The following is a 20,203-nucleotide window of genomic DNA, read 5'->3' as shown; positions in this document are numbered from 1 at the left end:
TTCGATCCCCAAGTAGGCAGGTGATGATCGACATGATTAGCAACGATGGTGGTTGGGTATCGATTTTGCAATTTCAAACAAACCCAGCCTCAAGTCAGTCAGCACAGCAGATGAGTAATAGCCTTGGCTCGCCTTGTCCTCTTTGGTAAGTCAGTAGTCAGCAAGCGTCCGTTGAAGATGACTGGAGGGGAGCTTCATTCTTTTGTGACAGGCGGGCTCGGGCCGACATAACGTTTCTAGCGTCCGCACGTCTGGTTGCAGTACTTGTAGCCTAGAGCTTATTTGGCACGCCAAACGTAAATGTTGTTGGTGGAAGTTAGGGATAAGGGGGTTCGGGGGGTCTTCTGCTTCGCGGTGGCCTTGGCGACTGTCCGGACGAATTGATGTCGTGATGCTTGGCAGCCATTTACTCAAAATTCTGAGTGTGCCAGATGTGGCAGGCTGCGGGATGTTCCAGGGCTTTAGCGCTAGCTAACGGTTTCGCTGCCCGGCGATGTCGTTCGATCTCTCCGAGTTCCTCTGGGTTTCAGCGCCATCCTCTCCGCATGGTTTGCGAGGCCCTCGAACAGCGTGATTTCGTAAGCATTGAGTTGGGCGCGCCTTGTCGAGATTGCAAACGCCTGTTCGGCTGATCATTGCACGTGGTGTGGGACCCTTGGTCAATAGCGCGCCCCTTAGCTGGCCAAGTCTCCAACGTTCACCAGCCTCATCTTACAAATTCTCCGCTGCACGCATGCGGTCGTTGTACGTATGCTTGATCGACAAGCTTTTCTTGGTTGCATAGGTTTCGAGGTCTTCGCAGTTGCGGTGAGAAGGATTACGTGGAGCTCGCTTCCCCGGATCTTCGCAGGTATAGCACCGAGGACGCTCGGTATCCGTAAACACCGTCAGGCCATGATCTTGTCGTTCGCATGATCAGCATACTCACATATACGCTTACTAGCCACATATCAAACATAACGATGTTTTAGCCCAGACCTCGGGACTGTTGTTCGCAGACCTTTCCTTGAGGCTCCGAAACGCGTCGATGGACGGCGAATAGCAGTCATCGGTCATTCTCCGGACACGGTGCACTGGCAGCCGTTGAGTGCCGCTGTCACTCATCCTGAATCAGCACGGCAGGTGAAACGCTATGGTACCGCGGATTGGCCGTAGCCTTGCCCGTTCCCTTGGAAGATCACGTTGTTGTTTGAGGCCCAACATGAGTCCCCAGGCCACTGGGGTCGTGATAATCGATCAGACCAATCGGCCGATTTCAGGCATCTCCCGGGCTCGCGCACGCTGCTCGAACCGGTACGAGGATCTGCATCTTGCGCACGAAGCGTTGAAGTTATGCCGATGCGTCCTTGCTCGTCTTTGCGCTCGGTGTGATGCGGTGGCTTTGGCGAGCTTCAGATGGAGGAGACAGGAGCTTATACTTTCTTTCCAAGCCTCAACTCTAGATGGGATCGACAGTAGTGCGGTCACACCCGCCAACGCCGAAAAGCGCGAGCCTCGAGTATTTGTGGATATAGATCGTAGCGACCGCCACGCTTTCCAGGTTCCCAATCCTTCAGAGTCGTTCCTTTGTTTCCTTGTTCCGTCCGTTCACGATCCACTTGTGTGGTGACTCGTGTCGCTACTCTTTCCTTATCCTCTCTTATCATGGAAATCATGATGTCCGAAACATACTCCAACGGGAGGTCTTCTTCCTCGTTGGAAGATCCGCACCCAATGGTGGAGCTGGCTCCACCACTCAACTCTCCTCCAGTCTCAGAACCACATCCCATATACGCACCTCTCACTGGAGATGCATCCGGCAAGAGGCCATCCGTGCCTTCCATTATGGGGTACCGTTCTAGGTCAACAACCCCAGGCACATCAGACCCCTCGAAGCGCGAATCATACAACCTCGCCGGCAGCACTTTTCTCATCACAAACGATGGCAGGACGCTCAAACTGCCTATGCCATCAAATTCCAAGGCCGATCCTTTGAACTGGGGCAGATGGAAGACAGCCGGGGCCTTATTCGCCGTAGCGCTCTATTCTGTTGTCTGTCTCACTGCAGCTCAAGCGGCGTCAGTCATACTCAACAGCATCCAGAAAGAGTTCCAGGACGAGGTAAGCTCCGACGTGACTACTCGACATGACTATCGCTCACATACTTCTAGGACATACCTCAATGGCAGATCAAAGCGTTGGTGACAGGCCCGACCATGCTCATGGGTATTGGATGCTTGCTGTGGGTGCCAGTGTCAATCGGGTTGGGTCGTCGGCCTACGATCCTGATAGCGACCATGGTCGTACTGGCCGCTATGGTATGGGCCGGTCAAGCACAAACTTTCTGTTCGCTCGTCGCCGCAGTCTGTTTCCTCGGTTTGGGAGAAGGGCTTGCTTTGTCTCTAGTAAGCAACACCACAGTGCAACTACGGTGCCATTCGCTAACAACAACAGGCCTTCTTGATGGTCATTGACCTCACATACATCAACCAGAGATCGATAGGAATAGCCCTCATGTGGTGCATGGCAGGCTGCTTTGGCACCTCTGGCGTTGCACTTGTACCCCTCCTAGCCGACCACGGCAACAACTGGCGTCGATTCTACCACTACTGGACCATTCCCGTCGTCGTCTCGCTCGTCGTCACCTTCTTCCTCTACCCCGAGACATACTTCAAGAGGCCAACAGTAGCTTTCAACGGACTCATCCTGCTGCAGAGTGCCACCGAGAAGCTGACCGTCTACGAAGACCGCGAGAAAGACTCTGAGATCTATCGCGACCTCCCCGAATACCCACTGCGCACCGGATTCGCGGGTTTCCGTGACCGCGTTGGGCTATCACGCTCACCCTTCGCGTCATGGGCTTCGGCGGGACGGTGCGTTATCCAAATGGGTTACTGTGCCGTCAACCCACTCATCTTCTGGGTCTTCGTTGCCTCTGCCTTCAACTCGGCAAGCATGATCTTCATCGGCGCAACGTACGCAAAGATCCTTATCGCACCACCTTACAACATACCACCCGGCCTTGTTGGCACAGTCAACGTCGCATCCGGTATCGGAGCCCTATGCGGCCTGCCCATCTTCGCCATCCTTTTCGGCAAGGTGCTCAAACGTCTATCAAGCCGCAACAAAGGTGTCCTAGAAGCTGAACACTACCTCGTCAGCTACATCCTCCCCGTCCTCACCGGCGCACTAAGCTCTCTCATCTACGGCCTCGCAGTGCAGTACCAATGGATGGCGTCTGCTTTCTACTTCGCATACGGAATCAACGGCTTCTCTTTCATAACGATGATGATTGCGAACACGCTTTGGGTTACCGAAGCCTTCCCACGGTGGGCAGCTCCTGCCATCGCTGTTGTTTTTGGAGGTTGCTACTTCCTCACTTGGGCTATGAGCTTTGCGCTTGTGCCCTGGATTGAATCACATGGATACGTGTGGGTTGGTATTGAACTCATGATTTTCCAGATTGTGGGTGGGTTGGTTGCTATGCCGGTGGCATTTTGGGGGAAGAGTACACGACAGGCCATCGCTGGTAGGTGGGCTGAAGATAGGAGTGGTGCACTTCGGCCGCTGTGAAGCGGTGGGCTGTTAAGCTGTAGTTGGGTGTCTTTCTTTACTCAGGGCATTATGTCTTGGGTATGGATTGGTGCGGATAATTTATAATCTTGAACTGCCGCTCAGTGCTTACTTCAATGCTCGTGTATCAGTGCACTGTTGTTTGAAGATAATCTCAACGCTACCAAATGTCGATAGTCGCGTACTTCATTGACCATGGTTGAGAGCTTGAACCACATGCAGGGCACTCATGGTCCAGCCCTGCTCTGTGAAGATAGCATTGTCCAACAAAAATGTACTGTGCTTCCCCGTCTTGGGCCCTGCGACGCAAAACGACGGGTACATCGAGCCCTTCTATAGCCCAGATTGTATCCCCTGTTTTTACTGTCCTCAATCGCTGGGGTTCTGATGATTGATGAATAGATGTAAATAAGACGAATCCGATCGATTGTTCTGTCAGAAATGCTTGTTTTCTTCCGGGAAGCTTCGCCGGGACTTTGGTGAATTGTTCTAGTTGCCACACTTGATAATAGTGATGCTTGTCGGATGGGGCACCGCCACAAGCTCTCTCTGCCAGGTTCTCGTTACAAGATCGACATAAGCTCGAATGGAGAAAAGGCGTGCCTGTCGGGTCGACTCGCAACCGCTGTGCGAGCCTGCCGTTCTCGAAACGAGGCATGTTGTAGGTATGCGTAGTGACCTCGTCTAGAAGATAGCCTCGAACCCGCAAACACGGGGGCGCCTCGAATCTTTGGGCGGTAACTTCGATACTTGTCGAATGATGATCATGGAATTTAGCATTCCGGTACCGGTAACATAGTAAAGAGTCGTTCTGTTCAGGGCTGAACTTCGTCTGCTGAGTCCTCTGTTCAACCCGTGCTATTGTTGGTCGCGTTCCGATGTTTGACAAAGCTTTCATTGGCGCTGGACCGGGACCGATCATTGCAAACCTTTCGATCTGTGAAGCTGTGAACTTTGGAAGCTCCACGTCGACAAAGTGCCTTGCACTCCATTCTGGTACCCAACTGGGCATTACTTCAGGATCCAGAGGCTGATAGGGAGATACATGCTTCAATACATCTAGTCGTCTTGTAGTGGACACCAAGTATTCTGCGACCTTCAAATAGACTTCTTCAGCGCCTATGGCATAGTTCACTGGAACAGCTTCTCGGAAGTATAGGGGAAGGAAACCGTAAAGAGCGAAAACTTTGTCCCTCGGATCTGTGGCCATGCAGCAGCGAGCTCGATGCAACAGTTCTAAACAGTCGTATTCGTTTCTGTGAGTCGCAGGAAGCCAGTGCAGAGCACCTGGAGAATCGTAGTTCAAACTCTGGCAATGCGAGATGAGCTCCTGAACGGTGCGTGCATCCCAATATATAGTGTGATCATCCGTGTGTAAAACGACAAGCTTCGCCAGCGATATCTCCTGAAGTACCCAGACCCTGTTAAAGTATGGGTGTTGTAGGAAATCCTCCAGCCAAGTCCTCTCGATCCTAGGATGTCCGGTGATGATGCCTCGAGCTCGTTTGTCAAGGTAGACCAAGAACGCCGACATTGTCACGGGATCGTGGAAGCCCAGGTATATTAGTACCTGCGAGGCTTTCGAATAGACTTCATCCATTAAGCCAACTTGGTGGTTTCTTTCCATTGTGCTCTCTTGGTCTATACATCTAATTCATGGTCTCATCAGCCACTTCATGCTATACAAAGCTTGCACGGGCAACCTACATTGCATCAATCCACAAGACACGAACATGATTTCGCCTTCTGAGGCATCGAATGGCCGCTTCACAATTCTTCGTGATTGCCAGTCTCTTCCCATGACAGACGATAGACCGAGAGAGGGATGCATCGCCGTCCGTTGTTGCCCAAGTATAAGAAACCGCTTCGTAAACGGGAACGTGTGCGGCTGCTAGATTGATCTGGACAAGTTCGCATACGATAGCATCATGCGTTTGTCCCGGATGTACGCGTACTAGCCGGATAAGTTGCTCGTTTTCGTATTCGAGCGGTTTGTACTTGTAGTGTAACTCAGCAATAGCCGACGACGCCGGCTCTGTAATGAGGCTGCCGCAAGATATGCAACAAAGGAATGAATCGAAGACCTGGACGTCAGGGTGCCGACACGTTTTTGACGTTTCGTCCATCGCATGAGTCGGTCGTCTATCACATGGGGCAGCCTCGTGCAAAGACAGGCAGTCGATATGAGTGCGCTAGTGCCGTCGGATCCAACTGGAAGACGTCGAAGGTTAGTCGCTACCTTAGGCCCAACAGCGGAGAGCTTGTCGTAGTTACGTATACCAGCCCTCGCTCGCTTGCGCGAAGACTGACATGCACAGCCCGAGGCATCGCCTTTATCCTAGCTGCTGTCAACGCTTGGAAGCACTACGACACTTCAATGATACCTGGGTATAGAGAATGAATTGCATGTGATTTGACCTGAATTGGACCTTTTATTGTAACACAGGACTGTGCATTATGGATGTTGTTGTCTGTGCCAACGCGTCTCGACACATCGTCGCACGGGCCCCGCGATCAGCGGAACGCTCTCCGCAACTCTGAGCCAACCCCACGGTCTTGCACAGCCGCATAGTAAGACCATTCTGCATTGTGCATTGTGCATATAGTCTTATCGGCTACTGCCTAGCATCATCATCTTTCGAAGATGCAATGAGCACTGCAGCTGGGTCTCGATTCGGCCCAGAAGATGCGCCGCCCACCGGAAGCTCATTACAGCTTCACGATACCGTCGATACACGATGACACGACACTCGATTGCCGCATATACCATCCAGATACCCTGACCAAGCCGAAAGACTCGGCCGATATCGCGCAATGGAGGAAGAGGGGTATCGTCATGGCACACCCATACGCGCCAATGGGTGGTAGCTATGACGATCGTGTAGTTGGCATCGTGGTAGAAGAGTTCTTGCATGCTGGGTGGATGGTGGGCACGTTCAACTTCAGGTACTTTCATAACAGAACTTCACTGTAGCAGTTTGTAGCTAATAAGGACTAGAGGTGCTCACGGGTCCAAGGGACGCACTAGCTGGTCTGGAAGACCCGAACTAGACGACTATACATCCTTCGCCGCATTCTTCATGCACTATATATCCTGCCTTCGACCACGTCTTACCTCCGATCTTACCTTCGCGCCCGATCAGGCTCCGATACTGTCGAATCAAGGCGATGTAGCGCCGACCCATGACGATGAATCTCCCATAGTCATACTAGGCGGCTATTCGTATGGCTCTCTCATGCTTAGACACCTACCGCCCGTACCAACCATACTACAACCCTTCTCCGCTCCAGTGGCAGGCACTGCGGCCGATGAGATAGTTCTGCGCGCTCGCAAGCTAGCAGACCAGAGCAATCTGGAATGGATCAACCTAGCTCGGGATGAAACCAGAGCTAGGCGGAAGAGCCGAGCAGGAAACGAACCGCGACCTCAGGTTACAATGGGTGGGGAAGAGACAAGTCCAGAGAAGCGCCGGAGTAGCAGAGACGTCCGAAGAAGTCTAGAGGGCGGTTCGCGGCTCGAAATCCGAACGAGGTTAAGAAGCCTCAGTCACAGGCGACGGCACGAAAGCCACGAACCGATACCGCAGCCAGAGAAGAAGAGCCCGACGGCTACAATGCCAGATGTACGCTATCTCCTCATCTCACCGCTTACGCCGCCAACCTCTACACTTGCTGCACCGGCCCTGATACACAAGTTTTGGAGCAGGTCTAAAGACGACTGTCAGGAAGTGATTGGAAAGCATATAACCCTAGCCATCTATGGCGATCAAGATATCTTCGCTTCGTCAAAGAAAATCCGGGATTGGTCAGAGCAGCTCAAGGCCGAGCCGAATTCACGCTTTACCAGTGTTGAGGTCGCAGGCGCGGGGCACTTTTGGCATGAGAACGGCGTTGAAGTAAGACTGAGGTCTGCGCTGAAGGAATGGGAGGCTGCGATACAATAACAGAATATCATGTTTTCAGGCTATCGCTTGTCTTCTTATCACCCTCTGACTACACTTCGTCCGTGTCCTCTGCACACATCCATCGTCAGCACTTACTCGCCCCAGGCTGGTTATAGTATATATGACGCTCTCTCATGGGATGAGTATCAAATTTAAACACCGACGTTGCTGCTGGGCAGCCCCGGGGTCTAGTCCTTCGTAAGCGGTGGGTGACAATGACAAAGCTTCATGAGATTACCACCCTAAGTTTTTAATCTACTCGACCACCACCACCAACATCGAATGCCTCTTCAATACAAACGCACGGTGCTAGAGACGTCTCAATGATCTGATGCGACGAGTTCGTAACAGTTGTACGATTTTCCTGGAAGAGACTGTTCCGATGCTACTTCTATCGTTCAATATCAACCATCCACAAATTTGACTCTTTTTTAGAACTTTCAACCAACGATTCGTCCAACGGCTATTCACTCGAGTAAGTTGCTTTAGGCTTGTATGAAATGTCCTGATGGTCGCATTACAGGGCTCCTGCTACGCGGAGTCAATGGCTGCTTAAGGCAATTGATAAATGCTCGAGAAAGAAAATCAAAGCAACAATACGAACGCATGAAGTCGAAGTGATCGACCGCTAGCATCCCGGTTCAGCGGCAACGGCCAGGTTGTCTTGACACAATGCTGGTCGGTTGTGGAATCGTCTCTTGGTGAGCCTCGCATCGTCATTATCAGCGCACGCACATATCAAACGCTACGATATCGTGCCGTGCCTGACTGGCGCTCGTGTTCTCGGCGTGAAAAGCTTGTTCCGGTTTGACGGCGCCACAGTAGCATTGTAGCTCGGAGATTTTCCTCTCCACTTCCTCTTCCATGCTTACGGGCGATTCATCCGGTGGGTGAAGACCTCGGGAAGCTCAGACTCTTTCCTCACCAAAACCACGAAGTCGAGATGGCGATAAGAAGTAAATGACCATCAGTAAGAAACCTGAACAATGCGCAAACTCATAATTAAGTCTTCAAAGGTTCTTGGAGTGTCAGATGTTAGTATCGTCGATACCTAGGTAACGGTCGCATGTTTTGACGTCAGCCTCATCTTACGACAAGACCAGAGCTTGTACCTTTCTAAAAATAAGCCAACTAACGCATCGAAAAGGAGAAGCGCAAAACCAGTGCGCTCGCGAGTATTGAGAACCCAGGGCTACAGTACCTCGGTGCCCTGTATGGGGAACATACGGACGATCAGTGCGAAAGAGGTAGGCAACTCCACACCGCTAGGTCCAGGATACACCTCGCATTACAACGTGAAAATAGATGCTTTCTGTAGCTCTCGTACTCGTACTCCGTAATCACGAGCAACGTGCATTTCGGTGGTACTCGGCAGCTACGGCTTTGCGTATATAATTTCGGTATTCCACTCAGCTAGACAGACATCATCAACAACATCCATCACTTCCTCGCCACTACTACTACTACTCCTACTACCGATATTCCCATTTACCAACCAACCACTTTCAACACCATCACCACCAAGATGCAGTTCACCACCGCCCTCCTCGCTCTCGTAGCCAGCACCGCCTCCGCCGCCGTCCTCCCCCGCGACAACCAAGGAGAGTGGAACGTCGAGATTACCGTCGGACCCGACGTTGGCCAAATCTACCTCCACGCCGAGTTCTCAAACGACCAGTACGCCGAGCTGAGGAACACCTGCGTCGAGGCTCAGGACCCTTACCTCCACGGCTGCGACCAGTTGACATTCGACTTCACCTACGACGGAAAGCGTACGTTTACATCTCCATATGCCAGTCTGATAGCTTCGAACTAACTTTTTTTGCCTTGTAGTCGTTACCCTTCAGGAGACTCTGCCCAGCGGTGTTGTCGTCTACGGAGAGGCTGCTATCGAGGTTACCACCGACATTGGTGGCGGCCGTAAGCGGGACGACATCGTCATCCCTGTTTCCCGCGCCGTCGTCTAAGCTGGATAGGTTTGGTGACGATGTCCTTTTGGCATACTTTCGCTCTGCAGAGAGTAGTGTATATATTTTGATCGTAATGCTATTTATTGAGTCAACGGTGGTTGAGATCAGCATATCATGAACTTTATCACTATCTGAACTATGACTCGTCACAGTACGCCAGGTTCTAACCCTTACTTCTTTCAAACAGTAACAGTGTACTCCACCGCATTCCCTGGCTCCCTAGGATAAAACTCAATCATAAAGGTCGCAGCCTGACCCGAGGCCCTCACAGCATCCAAAGCCGCTGCCTTGATAATAACACCCTGCGCAGTCCAATCCCACTGGTTACCATACGTCGCGCGCCCTTGCTGTAAGATGGGTAAGTACTGAGTCCAGTCATCAACCAGATACGTTCCATCGGCTTTGGTAGCCTTGACAGCAGCAGGCCTGTTCTGGCCAGACCATGTAATCGGGATGAGCAGGTCTTGGCCGGCTGCCGGCGCGGGTCCGGAGGTGCTGGACAGGACTGGCGTGGTGTACTGGAGGACGTTGACTTGGAGTGCGGCGCCACGGTTGAAAGTCAAAGTTAGATTTGCCAGGCTGCCGGTGGGCGAGCTAGGTGTGATGATCGACTTGAGGTATGCAGCTGAGAAGGTGATCTTCTCGCCTGAGACGGTATAGTCTTTGCCCTTGGCTAGTTGCCTGCTTCCTTTGCTAATCTTGCTGAGTGTGTTGCCGTTGAACATGAAGCCCAACGTGGCGTCTCCCACGGTCTCATTCTTGCGGTGGTAGATGTACGCAGAGCTAGATTGCGTTGTTGCAGAACCGTCTGTAGTACTTTCTGGCAGTGCATTGGGAATGCCTTTCACCGCGTTACGGTAGATGTCTAGGGACACCTCGTCGCGCCAAACATGTGTTGCGCGATCAAGGAAGTCGGCTCCGTTGTCCCAGAGGATGGTCGAAGTGTTGTATTTTGCTGCTGTGCGGAGGAAGAAGTCGAAGTATCGCCAGCGCGCTGCTGTTTCAGTGGCGACGGGTGATACGGCCCATTCGCCTATCACGAGAGGGATGTCGGTGAAGTTGCCGCGGACGGCGGCGAGGTCGGCTTCGAGTGCAGCTTTATCGGCGTCAGAGCCCCATGTGGTTTTGCCCCAGGCTTGGAAGACGTAGTCGTCTACGGCATTGTTAGCTATGACACCCCTTTTGGTAAAAGAATGGTTGCTTACAAGGTGAGTAGTAGTGATACTGTATGCCCCAGGGGTTCTTGAATTTCGGATCAGGCTTCTTAAACCACTGTGACGTCTTCACTCCATCTTCGCCAGCTCCAACGAGCGTAACAACACGCTTCGGGTTGTGACCTCCGGCATCATTGATAGCCTTGAGAAAGATATCGTTGAGCCTGTTGACCTCAGCGCCATGCTCAGCCGTAGTACCTGGAATCTCATTAATCGTCTCGAAAGCAACCTTCTCACTCTTGCAAGCGAGCTTCTTGCCAATCTGCTCCCAAAGCTTTCCAAGTCTCTCTTCAACGGCCGTGACATTCGTGTTCGCTACTGTCAAATCGGCCCAAGTCCAAGAATCGTGGTGCACGTTGACAATGGCGTACAATCCGCGGTCTGTGACCATGTCTACGACATCTGATACACGCTGTAGCCATACAGGATCGACGGTCCAGTCCGGTGATTGGGAGGTGAAGTGGTACGCCCAGGTAATGGGAATTCGAATGCTCTTGAACCCGGCTCTTTTCGCATCATCAAATGTGCTTCCGACAACTGGTGGGTTGTTCCAGCTACCTTCGGTCTCCACAGCATCGAGAGTATTGCCAACATTCCATCCGGGGTTAAGCTTTGCGAAGAAAGTACCGGCTGAGATCGATGCGAACTTTGAATTCGAAGGACATTTTACGCCAGTGCCATTCGTCGCTGCCATGTATTAGCCATCTTCTTGCGCCTCGAGATCGTGGGGAAACGCACATTGCGCGACAGCAAAAGCGCTGTTTAGCAGCACTGCTACGCTTGCATAGGAGGTTCTCATTGTGATGCTTGAGAGCTCTGGCCGAATGTCTCTCAAAGAGGCCAGTAATAAGAGAAAGATGTACCATCTCTTATGTTCATCTGGTTCGATTAACCCACCCCATTACCATTTTCTTCCATATAGCCCGACCCACTCCCCATCGCCACCTCTCTATAACTCTCGCATGTTAATTAGGTTGTTACCCCAGGATGTCGCCTCTTGCGGCTAGCGCAACAATCAAGCTTCCCACTTCATTTGCTTATATTGGACAGCCGCCTTCTTACCCGGTTTTGCAGCGCACAAGCAGAACGATGGAAGGCGCCTGGAAGGAGATGGCGAGGTCCATTGAGAAGCTTTCATTGTTCGTTACTGTTTTCGGTATGGGATCGCGTCCTATCGATATTGTAGACCCCAGTCTGGATTCATATGCAGGTCCTTGCGGGCCTGAATCCAAATTAGCCTGGGAAGCGACATTTCTCCACCAAGGACTATGGCGCCCCGATGATTGCGCTCTGGTCTCCGGCCTCCGAGGTAAGTAGCTCACATGCGAACGCAAAAGACACTGATCTCCAAAAGTGGTAATACAGTTATTCCGTATCCAAAACAGTTTGGCGAGAATGCGACGTGACAGCTGCTGACAGAGTGTAAAGTACTCAAGTCACCACACGTGTAATCAGTGCATACACGCGCAACATCTCCGATACTCAAAAGGCAGACAAGACCCCCAGTAAAAGATCTAAGACAACGATGTACCAAAAGGTGAAGGCCTCCGAGTACCATCAGCGTACAGTATGCCATTGGGGGAAACAAGAGAGAGAGTTAGCAAAACAACTGAAGAAGAGATTGATTCCTGGAAGACGTCCCGACCGCCCTAAGAACGCCGAAAAAGAAGAGAAAGACCAGGTACTAAGAAGGTCATTAACCCACAGTGTCGCATGAGACACGAAATGTATTCAAGGAAAAACGCCGCATATGATTTGGTCCAAGGTCTTATCAGACATCTCGTCTGCGGAAGGGCGGCCATGCGACTCGCGATGACGTTTGTACTCCATCGCGGCAAAATGGCGTTCGCGCATCTTGACATAATAGACTCTCCGTTCCTCTGACGAAATGTTATGCGGCTTGCATAGCTGTCTTGGTACGTGGAATTCATGCTCGCGCTCGGAGCCCTACTCGGGGCGGGGCCTCTTAGCACCGTGCGGGTTCTGCCAGCTGCCATCGTTGCCGCCTTGGTTGCCTTGGAAGAATCCTGGGTTGAATGCTGGGTTGCCGCCGAAACCGCCTCCTGTAGTCCCAGTGTTAGCGATCATCCAAGCGAAGGACCAAGAAGTATGGGGGTTAAGTCACTAGTCGGAGGATGAAAGTTTCTCGACGTACCCATTCCTCCCATCATGCCCATGTTGCCACCACCCATACCCATCATGTTGGCTCCCATGCCCATCATGTTACCGCCCATAGGCATGTTCATGCCACCCATGGGGTTTCCGCCCATAGGGTTCATGCCCATGTTGCCGCCACGACCACGATTGCCCATACCACCACGCATGTTACCGCCCATCATACCACCGCGATTGAAGCCGCCTCCGAAGTTGTTCATGCCGCCCATAGGGTTGCCGAAGTTGCCCATCGGTGCTTGAGCCCCGTAGCCTCCCATGTTGCCGCCCATGTTACCGCCAGCAGGAGAAAAGTTACGGTTATTTTGGTAGCCCATGCCTCCTCTGTTAAAGTTGCCACGGTTGTTGTTGTATCCGCCCCTGTTGTTGTATCCACCTTGGTTGCCGTAGTTGCCGGAAGTAGCGCGATCGTTCCTACCCTTGTCTCGCGCGGGAACATCCTTTGGTAGTGTCTTAAACGGATTGACGTGTGGAGGACTAAAGATCGCGGTCGGCTTCTTCGTGTGGGCTTGGTCTCTGAAGAGGTTCTCGATCTGGTGCTTCAAAGCAGTGGCTGCTTGGGGTGAATTCAACAGAGCGAAGACTTGACTGCGTGAGTGATTAGCCTGGTGTGCCTCAAAGCAATAGAGCGACTAACCCTTTGCTCTTTCCGTTGACCTTGTGCTCGTTGAATGTTACCTCGACAAGTTCGTCTTCGCAACCACTCTGATTAGCCCATCCGCGGATGTCTTCTTCGCTAATCCACCAGTTTACGTCGTTGATCATAAGCGCTGCGGTCGCGCCGGGATCGGTCGGGCGATCATCGTCTTCACCCTGCTTGCGCTTTGTACCCTGTTGCTGAGGTGCTTGTTTGTGAACGTCGAGGCCAGCCGCACCCCCTGTGGATGCTATCTGTTGGGTGCTCTGGTCGTGATGGCCATCCCCGTTTGTTGCGTCCTCTGTGGACTCTTTGATCGCTTGATCGCCGTTTTCCGCCTTCGTGGTATCCGGTGCGTTGTTTGATGTCGCAGCGTTCGCATCTGTGTTGGGGGTGTTGGCGTCGGTTACGGTGGTGTCTTGCTGCGCGGCCGAGTCTTGGTAGGAGTCATCGCCGTAGATGTCGATATCGAAGTTGTCGTCGTCAGCCATATCTGCTGTGGTATGTCAAGTCAACTGCAGTAAGCGATGAGGTTTGTTCCGGTATTCTTTCTTCAATTCGCTTTTAGGTACTTGATGTGCTAGTATCAATAGCGAAAGTACATGCAATTCTGTGATTGGCATACAAATCAGCATGATGAGATAGAGGTGTGATAACAGAAAGTATGCGTTTGCGATCCGGTGCAATGCGAAAGCGAGAGAAAAGACAAACAGCGTAGAGTGTAAGGCCATACGTACAGTGCCGCTGTCGGCGCGTGGTGACAAAGTCCAGAAAGACAGCTCAGTGCAAGACGGGGTAGTCCGATCGCCCCTGGCAGATGCGGAGATGTAAAAGGTACAGGATGTGGTGTGAGAGATGTGTGTGTGAAGCCTCAGCCTGCCTCCTGCGCTTGCTATTGCTAGCTTCCAGTACAGTGTGCGCGAAGCGAAGTTGCTGTATACAATGTCCCTTCGAATTGATGCGGCGCTGAATCGTGCGCTACCAGTAATATGAAGAAATGGAGAGCAACGAGGACGAGCTCGAGTCAAATGCCAAACACGTTCCCCTTCAACCCTTGACTCTGCGCGTGAGTCGACGTAAGCAAGCGGGTCGCAGTCGCGTGTCTCGTGGGCGGCTCTGCTGCGTAGTGAGTGACTGCGTTGAGTGACAAACCTGGGGAAGCGGATAGAGTCGACTTGTCGGCGCGAGCACGAGTGATGGTGAGCGACAGACGAGGACGCGGATGCGATAGCTCGAAGTTAGCGTCGCCGCTTAGCGTGCTTGGCGCAACACCTACCCCTGTCGGGTTTCTCCGCAAGGCCAGATTGCGTCCGTCTGGTAATTTGGCAGCTACTACCCTGAGTTCGCGACTTCTCCAGCAACCCGCGATACGTTCAACTCGACAATTCACTCACGACAACTCCACACACCCCACGAACCAACAGTCACACGCCAGTCGCCATGGAGAACGTCAAGGAATTCGCTGAGTAAGCCCGACGGCAATCGCACGATGAGGGAGTAATGGCTAACCTCCGCGCAGTATGCCCGCTGAGTTCCTCAGGGAGGGTACTCTGTTCATGAACCGCTGCACCAGTACGACCGCCTCTGCCAACCGATAACGACGTATCTAACACAACCACAGAGCCCGACAAGAAGGAGTTCATCAGGATATCGCAAGCAGTAGGAATCGGTTTCCTGATTATGGGTTAGTGACAGGTCGCATGTCCGCTCTAGATCCATCAGACTGACCATTTTGCAGGAGTCATCGGCTACGTCGTCAAGCTGGTCCACATCCCCGTAAACAACATCCTCGTCGGCGGCTCATAGACGGTCCGCGCCACAACACATCGATTCTCTTCCCTTTGCATCTTCGACCACGACACCGGTCCGTTCATCATATCATCTTGTATTAGGGGCATTGGGAGTGGAAAGACCGGCCTTTACCTTGCGGGCTCCATAGAGGACATATGGCATACTCAAAATGGCTGTACAGTACAGAGGTTGGGCCAGCGGGAGTTTGATTATATCCAAATTTAGGCATGCGCAACATTCACGTTGATCGAGTTTGCGGGCCACTTGACGTGATGTAAACTGAATTCGTGGGCCAGAGTCGACTGATTCAGAACCGAAAGTCCCCGCGTATATACGATAACCTTCCGAACTCCATCCTAGATCCCTATATACAATGCCTACGTTCGCCCGTTCATCGGAAGTCTGGGAGGGTCAGCTGATGCAGGAGCTTTCACTCCTCATTCATCATGTCTTCGTACCACATAGGATGCCTTCTCGACCTGCCCTCGGTATTGTAGAGCCGCTCATCATGGTGCAACATGTGATTGACCCGCCTTCCAATCTTCGGCTCCGCCTCATCTTCTTCAAGGCCGTCATTCCATGTGTGGACTGTGCAAGTTCCCTGTGAAGTTCCCCAGCCATTCCATGAAGTCGCTAGAGACGGTCAGCAAAAGAACCGAGGATATAAGGATATATAGATGCTTACCAGCTATCATGGGCGCATTGGGATGCCAGCTTGCATCTCGAACACAGGTCTGCCATCTGCCCTCATTCCTACCCCAGTGATCGTACATGCCAGAGAGAAGATCTGTCTCACGTGGCCTTGAGTTTCTGGTCGCTTTGAGAACATCGACTTTGCCAGCAAGAGTCGCATCCAGGTTCCAGATATAGACCGATCCATCGTAGCTGCCGGAGTAGACATATCGGGAGTCTGTGCTTCCGGGTGGTGAGAAGTGACATCGGATAAGCGTCTTCAAGACCTTGTGCCCTCGGAAGGTGACAAGCGAGCAGTCGTGTGGATGTGGGCGATAGTCGTCGAAGTCGTACGCGTTGGATCGGTACTCAAAGCGGTTGGTGTATGCGTTGGGATCAATGCGATCGGCCTTCTCTTTCGACATCATTTTCCTCAGATCCCAAAGCTTAGCGGTTTGGTCCTTGCCGTTGCTAAGTACGTATCGACCATCACCCTTGCTGTCGACATACGTTAGTCCCTCGGTGTGACCGAGGAAAACACCAGCTTCTCGGCCATCGCCCATACTTCTTCGGTCCCAGACCTTGAGTGTAGTATCGTCTGAACCAGAGTAGAGAATATGAGGCGAATTAGTGTCACCAAAGCAGACCGCATTCACGTCGTCCTGATGACCTGGTATGCGCAGTACAGACTGACGACGCTCTATGTCATACACATAGACAGAGCTGTCTCCTGTTCCTGCTACAATCTCACGTCCATCGCCAGAAAACCTTATGGACCAAATCTGGAACGGTCAGTTGCGAAGTCGAATCTGATGTGTGTATTATCTTACACCAAAGTATCCGCGGAACCCACGCGGGGTTGGTCGACCCAGGTCAGAAAAATCGAGGTAATGGGGCTCAGAATCGTCACTGGGGTCGGTGTGTGCCAGCGCGACGATACTTCTAATCGAGCTGTATGCCAGGAAGCGGTTGTCTGGACTTAATGACGCATCCGTGATAGTCCATTGACCGCCATCGTACCTGACCGTCTGCGAGAGGTCAGCTTTGCAGAGCTTGAAGTTTAAGAACATTGCTTACCTTGTAATACTTCCAGTCATATGGATTTGACGTGTCGTACATGCGCACTTTGAAGTCCTGCGCGCACGAGAAGAAGAAATTACCATCGTCAGAAAACTGTCCCGAATAACATCGCGCATTGTAGTGTATGATGGTGTCCGCCACAGACTCGGGTATCATGTCTTGCCTCAACAGCTTCGTGGAATTCTTTTGGCGACCATCACTACCGATGCCTAGCTCTCGTCGCATGATGTTGTACGCTAGCCTCTTTTTCCTCTGGAGTGTATCCTCTGGTCGTGGGTTCGTTCCGAAGTTGCCACCTTGCATCAATTCCTGGCCCTGCTCGCTGGGTACCTTTTCAAACAAGTCTCTGCCTCGTGGCCCTCGCCTTCTGCCAGAAGATCTTGTGCCAATAGGGTCATAGCCGGTGCCTGCATTGCTATCCTCTTCGTCTTCCTCTTCATCATCGTTGAGCCTTCGTCTCCGGAGCCCAGATCGTGGTATTAAGTCGGTGGCGAAAATTCGTCCTAGTCCGGCATGCCCAAGTAACTGCATTATCTGCTCACGTGTGATCATAACTGGCTGGCGAGGGTCGTCTGGATCATCGTCATCTTCGTCTTCGTCTTCTTCCTCGTCCTCATCTTCATCATCCTCGTCGTCGTCATCTTCTTCGTCGTCATCTTCGTCGTTATCGTCGGTGTATTCGAATGCGATCTCCACTCCGCTGAGGTTACTCAATCGCTCGGCAGCATCTTGCGACAATGTCAGTAATTAGACCATGAGCCATGCAGGACTGATTGAAATATACCATGAAAGCTTAGTTCGCCTTCACCATCCTCATTGTCGTCGGTCCCCTCTTCTGCAGGCACAAAGTCCATGTCGTCATCATCATCTTCAGTATCGCGCCAGAACGGATCGTTTGGATCGTAGACGATGGTTCTTGCGGTGTCTTCCTCGGTAGGTGGGCTAGTCGGGGCGTGCGAAGAACTCATATTTGCGAAAAGCTGTCCAGCAGATGTCGCAAGTTGTACCGAGGTGATTATGATGGTGATGCTCGTAACGGGCGGGAGCTTTGTTAGTAGTCACGGTAATAAGACGGGCTATCTCCGATTTCTCCACTCTTATCGATAGATTGAGCCACGCCCGCGGGCAGCACGGTGTCCACATGACGACGTTACTGGGATGAGTGAGTATATGAGCATGTCGTGTACAGTAATTCATTCATTAAAAAAGCGTGGGTACACAAAAGGGTATCTAATCGCGAACAATAGTATGACAACAACCCCGCGTCGAGCTCAGTCAGTATCTGTATCCTGATGCGAGATCATGAGTTCAGGATCGGGATCATCGTCTTCAGAGTCAAAGTACGTCTGTCTAGGCGACGCAGCCTTCTTCGGCGGGGACCGACTGATCCTGATAGCAGATCCCGTCATCTCCTCTGGCTCCCTAGCCTCAAACCCATCATGATCTATCAATGGTTCTGTAGCTCGTTCCTTGCCCTTTCGTTTCGACCCAAGAGTCTCTTCCAGCATATCCTTGCCTTGTGTGAACGCTTCGAGCTCGGCACCGATTGCGCAAACCAGTAGGTTCCAACTTCGCGACGAAGCAAACTCTAGCTTCTCTTCCAGATAGGCGATTATTGCATCCATTTGCTCGAGAAGCTTAGTAGGTTCGGGGGCACTTCTCTGCGTCGTGGGCCGCATAGAGTCTTGTAGGGTTGTTTCGTAGTCTGCCACCTTTTTCATGACGTCGGTCCACAACACTGCACCCTCGTCAAGCGCACCGCGATCTCTATCGACCTCTTCGCACCTTTCAGCCAGCCTTGTGTACTCGTCTTGCCAGTATTCGCGCGCCATTTCAAGCGTCCGTCGCTTCGCGGGTAGTGTGAGAAACGGAGAAGACGACATTGGTACGTGGTCCGCGTTTGGAGGTCGCGCAAGGAAGTTGGAAACCTCCCGATCTAATAGTGACAGCGATGTCTTGTACGATGCCAATTTTGCTTCCACAGAGTTTTCCGTGTCAGCCAGCTCGTCCAAAACTCGCCGGTGTTGTCTCTTCAGCGCCCATAGTTCTTCCTCCTTCTGTCGAATCTCCTGTTCTAGCTTCGAGGCTTCGGTTTGTAAGGTTTGTGCTCTTGCGCCAGCGTCTTCTCTCTCTATATCCCTAATCTTCTTCGCGAGCCGTACACGCTTTTGGCTCCACGCATCGGTCTTCTCCACTGTGCTCTGCAATTTCCTCAGATCCTCATCTAAGAGGTCTAGTTCCTCAGCCTTGATACTGGCAAGTTGCCTTATCCGTTTCGATATGCCTTGTCTTGCTGTGTTTAGTCCCACTTTCTTGCTCCGTGTTGCGCTGTGGCCGTTTCCGCTGTCCTCGCCTCGGTCGCTGGACCGAACACTGCTAACAGTTGGTGTGGTGCTTCCATTCGATACGCGACCGTCTCTTGCGCCAAGGCTGCCCATCAGGCCATCAGCTTGTGCGTCAAGTAGCTCTTGCAGCTGTTGTTCGAGATGTCTAGCTCGCCGTTGCAAAGCTAGTAGGTCGTCGGGAACGCGCGGCGGCGGAGAAAGGCTGGATCTTGGAGCGTTCCATAATACGGAGGAAGTTACGGGCGGTGGTATTCGAGGAGAAGGCGGAGAGTTGTAAAGTGGTAGTTCGTGTTCGCGCGCGTGAGGGTCTTCGAAGGACTTTCTGAAACGCTGCGGGGGTGAGAGCGAGCCGAGGACAGAATTAAAGATAGACATTACGATTAACCATGAGATTGCTATGCGCTCTATGGTATATTTGAAGAAGCGTTGGTGAGAAGGAGTCGTGTATGTGGTAGCGTTGGTACCTCGCGCATGTGAACGAGTCAGGCGCGCTCCGAAAGCTCTTAGTCAGCCACGTCATCCCAGACAGCTTGGGAGCATGAGACACGCAACAATAATGGGCAAAACGATCAAGCAGAGCACGGGGTGCGATCAGTCATGAGGCTTCTTCGTGAGGTGTGAGCTGCGCTGGCCATCTAAGGACGCACTGTCGTACTTGCAAGGCTCGCGTGAAGTACGTGGCAAATGACCTCGGATTGTTGCATCTTAGGGTATGAAAGACTCTATCGATACAGAGAGGTAATCACTTGGCTAAACGCAGCAACAAATTCTACAAGAATTGCGCCTTGCAGGTTGTGGTGATCACCCGTGGACTATTCACTTGGGC

General features: G+C 52.1%; 8 protein-coding genes across 8 annotated transcripts; 4 read left to right on the top strand and 4 right to left on the bottom strand.

Annotated features, from left to right (window-relative positions):
• Positions 1 to 1,653: 1,653 nt before the first annotated feature.
• On the top strand, positions 1,654 to 3,552 carry J4E93_001360 (uncharacterized protein; the record flags this gene model as incomplete). Its single annotated transcript, XM_049339312.1, has 3 exons — positions 1,654 to 2,100; positions 2,151 to 2,384; positions 2,434 to 3,552. 3 exons carry the CDS (start codon positions 1,654 to 1,656, stop codon positions 3,550 to 3,552), a joined length of 1,800 nt encoding a protein of 599 aa, XP_049203269.1.
• Positions 3,553 to 6,238: 2,686 nt separating this feature from the next.
• J4E93_001359 (uncharacterized protein) lies at positions 6,239 to 7,496 on the top strand (the record flags this gene model as incomplete). The annotated part of the gene is made up of 2 exons (XM_049339311.1): positions 6,239 to 6,498; positions 6,551 to 7,496. 2 exons carry the CDS (start codon positions 6,239 to 6,241, stop codon positions 7,494 to 7,496), a joined length of 1,206 nt encoding a protein of 401 aa, XP_049203268.1.
• Positions 7,497 to 9,021: 1,525 nt separating this feature from the next.
• Positions 9,022 to 9,463, top strand: J4E93_001358 (uncharacterized protein; the record flags this gene model as incomplete). Its single annotated transcript, XM_049339310.1, has 2 exons — positions 9,022 to 9,268; positions 9,330 to 9,463. The coding sequence occupies 2 exons, from the start codon at positions 9,022 to 9,024 to the stop codon at positions 9,461 to 9,463; spliced, it is 381 nt and encodes a 126-aa protein (XP_049203267.1).
• Positions 9,464 to 9,645: 182 nt separating this feature from the next.
• Positions 9,646 to 11,479, bottom strand: J4E93_001357 (uncharacterized protein; the record flags this gene model as incomplete). The annotated part of the gene is made up of 3 exons (XM_049339309.1): positions 9,646 to 10,619; positions 10,672 to 11,367; positions 11,419 to 11,479. 3 exons carry the CDS (start codon positions 11,477 to 11,479, stop codon positions 9,646 to 9,648), a joined length of 1,731 nt encoding a protein of 576 aa, XP_049203266.1.
• Positions 11,480 to 12,627: 1,148 nt separating this feature from the next.
• On the bottom strand, positions 12,628 to 13,980 carry J4E93_001356 (uncharacterized protein; the record flags this gene model as incomplete). Its single annotated transcript, XM_049339308.1, has 3 exons — positions 12,628 to 12,743; positions 12,836 to 13,440; positions 13,490 to 13,980. 3 exons carry the CDS (start codon positions 13,978 to 13,980, stop codon positions 12,628 to 12,630), a joined length of 1,212 nt encoding a protein of 403 aa, XP_049203265.1.
• Positions 13,981 to 14,929: 949 nt separating this feature from the next.
• J4E93_001355 (uncharacterized protein) lies at positions 14,930 to 15,295 on the top strand (the record flags this gene model as incomplete). The annotated part of the gene is made up of 4 exons (XM_049339307.1): positions 14,930 to 14,955; positions 15,009 to 15,061; positions 15,111 to 15,173; positions 15,228 to 15,295. The coding sequence occupies 4 exons, from the start codon at positions 14,930 to 14,932 to the stop codon at positions 15,293 to 15,295; spliced, it is 210 nt and encodes a 69-aa protein (XP_049203264.1).
• Positions 15,296 to 15,710: 415 nt separating this feature from the next.
• J4E93_001354 (uncharacterized protein) lies at positions 15,711 to 18,000 on the bottom strand (the record flags this gene model as incomplete). Its single annotated transcript, XM_049339306.1, has 5 exons — positions 15,711 to 15,913; positions 15,966 to 16,734; positions 16,783 to 16,980; positions 17,030 to 17,760; positions 17,817 to 18,000. 5 exons carry the CDS (start codon positions 17,998 to 18,000, stop codon positions 15,711 to 15,713), a joined length of 2,085 nt encoding a protein of 694 aa, XP_049203263.1.
• A 303-nt stretch (positions 18,001 to 18,303) lies between these two features.
• J4E93_001353 (uncharacterized protein) lies at positions 18,304 to 19,752 on the bottom strand (the record flags this gene model as incomplete). The annotated part of the gene is made up of 1 exon (XM_049339305.1): positions 18,304 to 19,752. The coding sequence occupies one exon, from the start codon at positions 19,750 to 19,752 to the stop codon at positions 18,304 to 18,306; it is 1,449 nt and encodes a 482-aa protein (XP_049203262.1).
• Positions 19,753 to 20,203: the final 451 nt, after the last annotated feature.

The sequence above is a fragment of the Alternaria ventricosa genome (genome assembly GCF_023758065.1).
Source record: "Alternaria ventricosa strain BMP 2768 chromosome Unknown scaffold_2, whole genome shotgun sequence".
Lineage (NCBI taxonomy): Eukaryota > Fungi > Ascomycota > Dothideomycetes > Pleosporales > Pleosporaceae > Alternaria > Alternaria ventricosa.
Note: the sequence above shows the minus strand (reverse complement) of the source record. Positions and strands in the feature narration are given on the sequence as shown.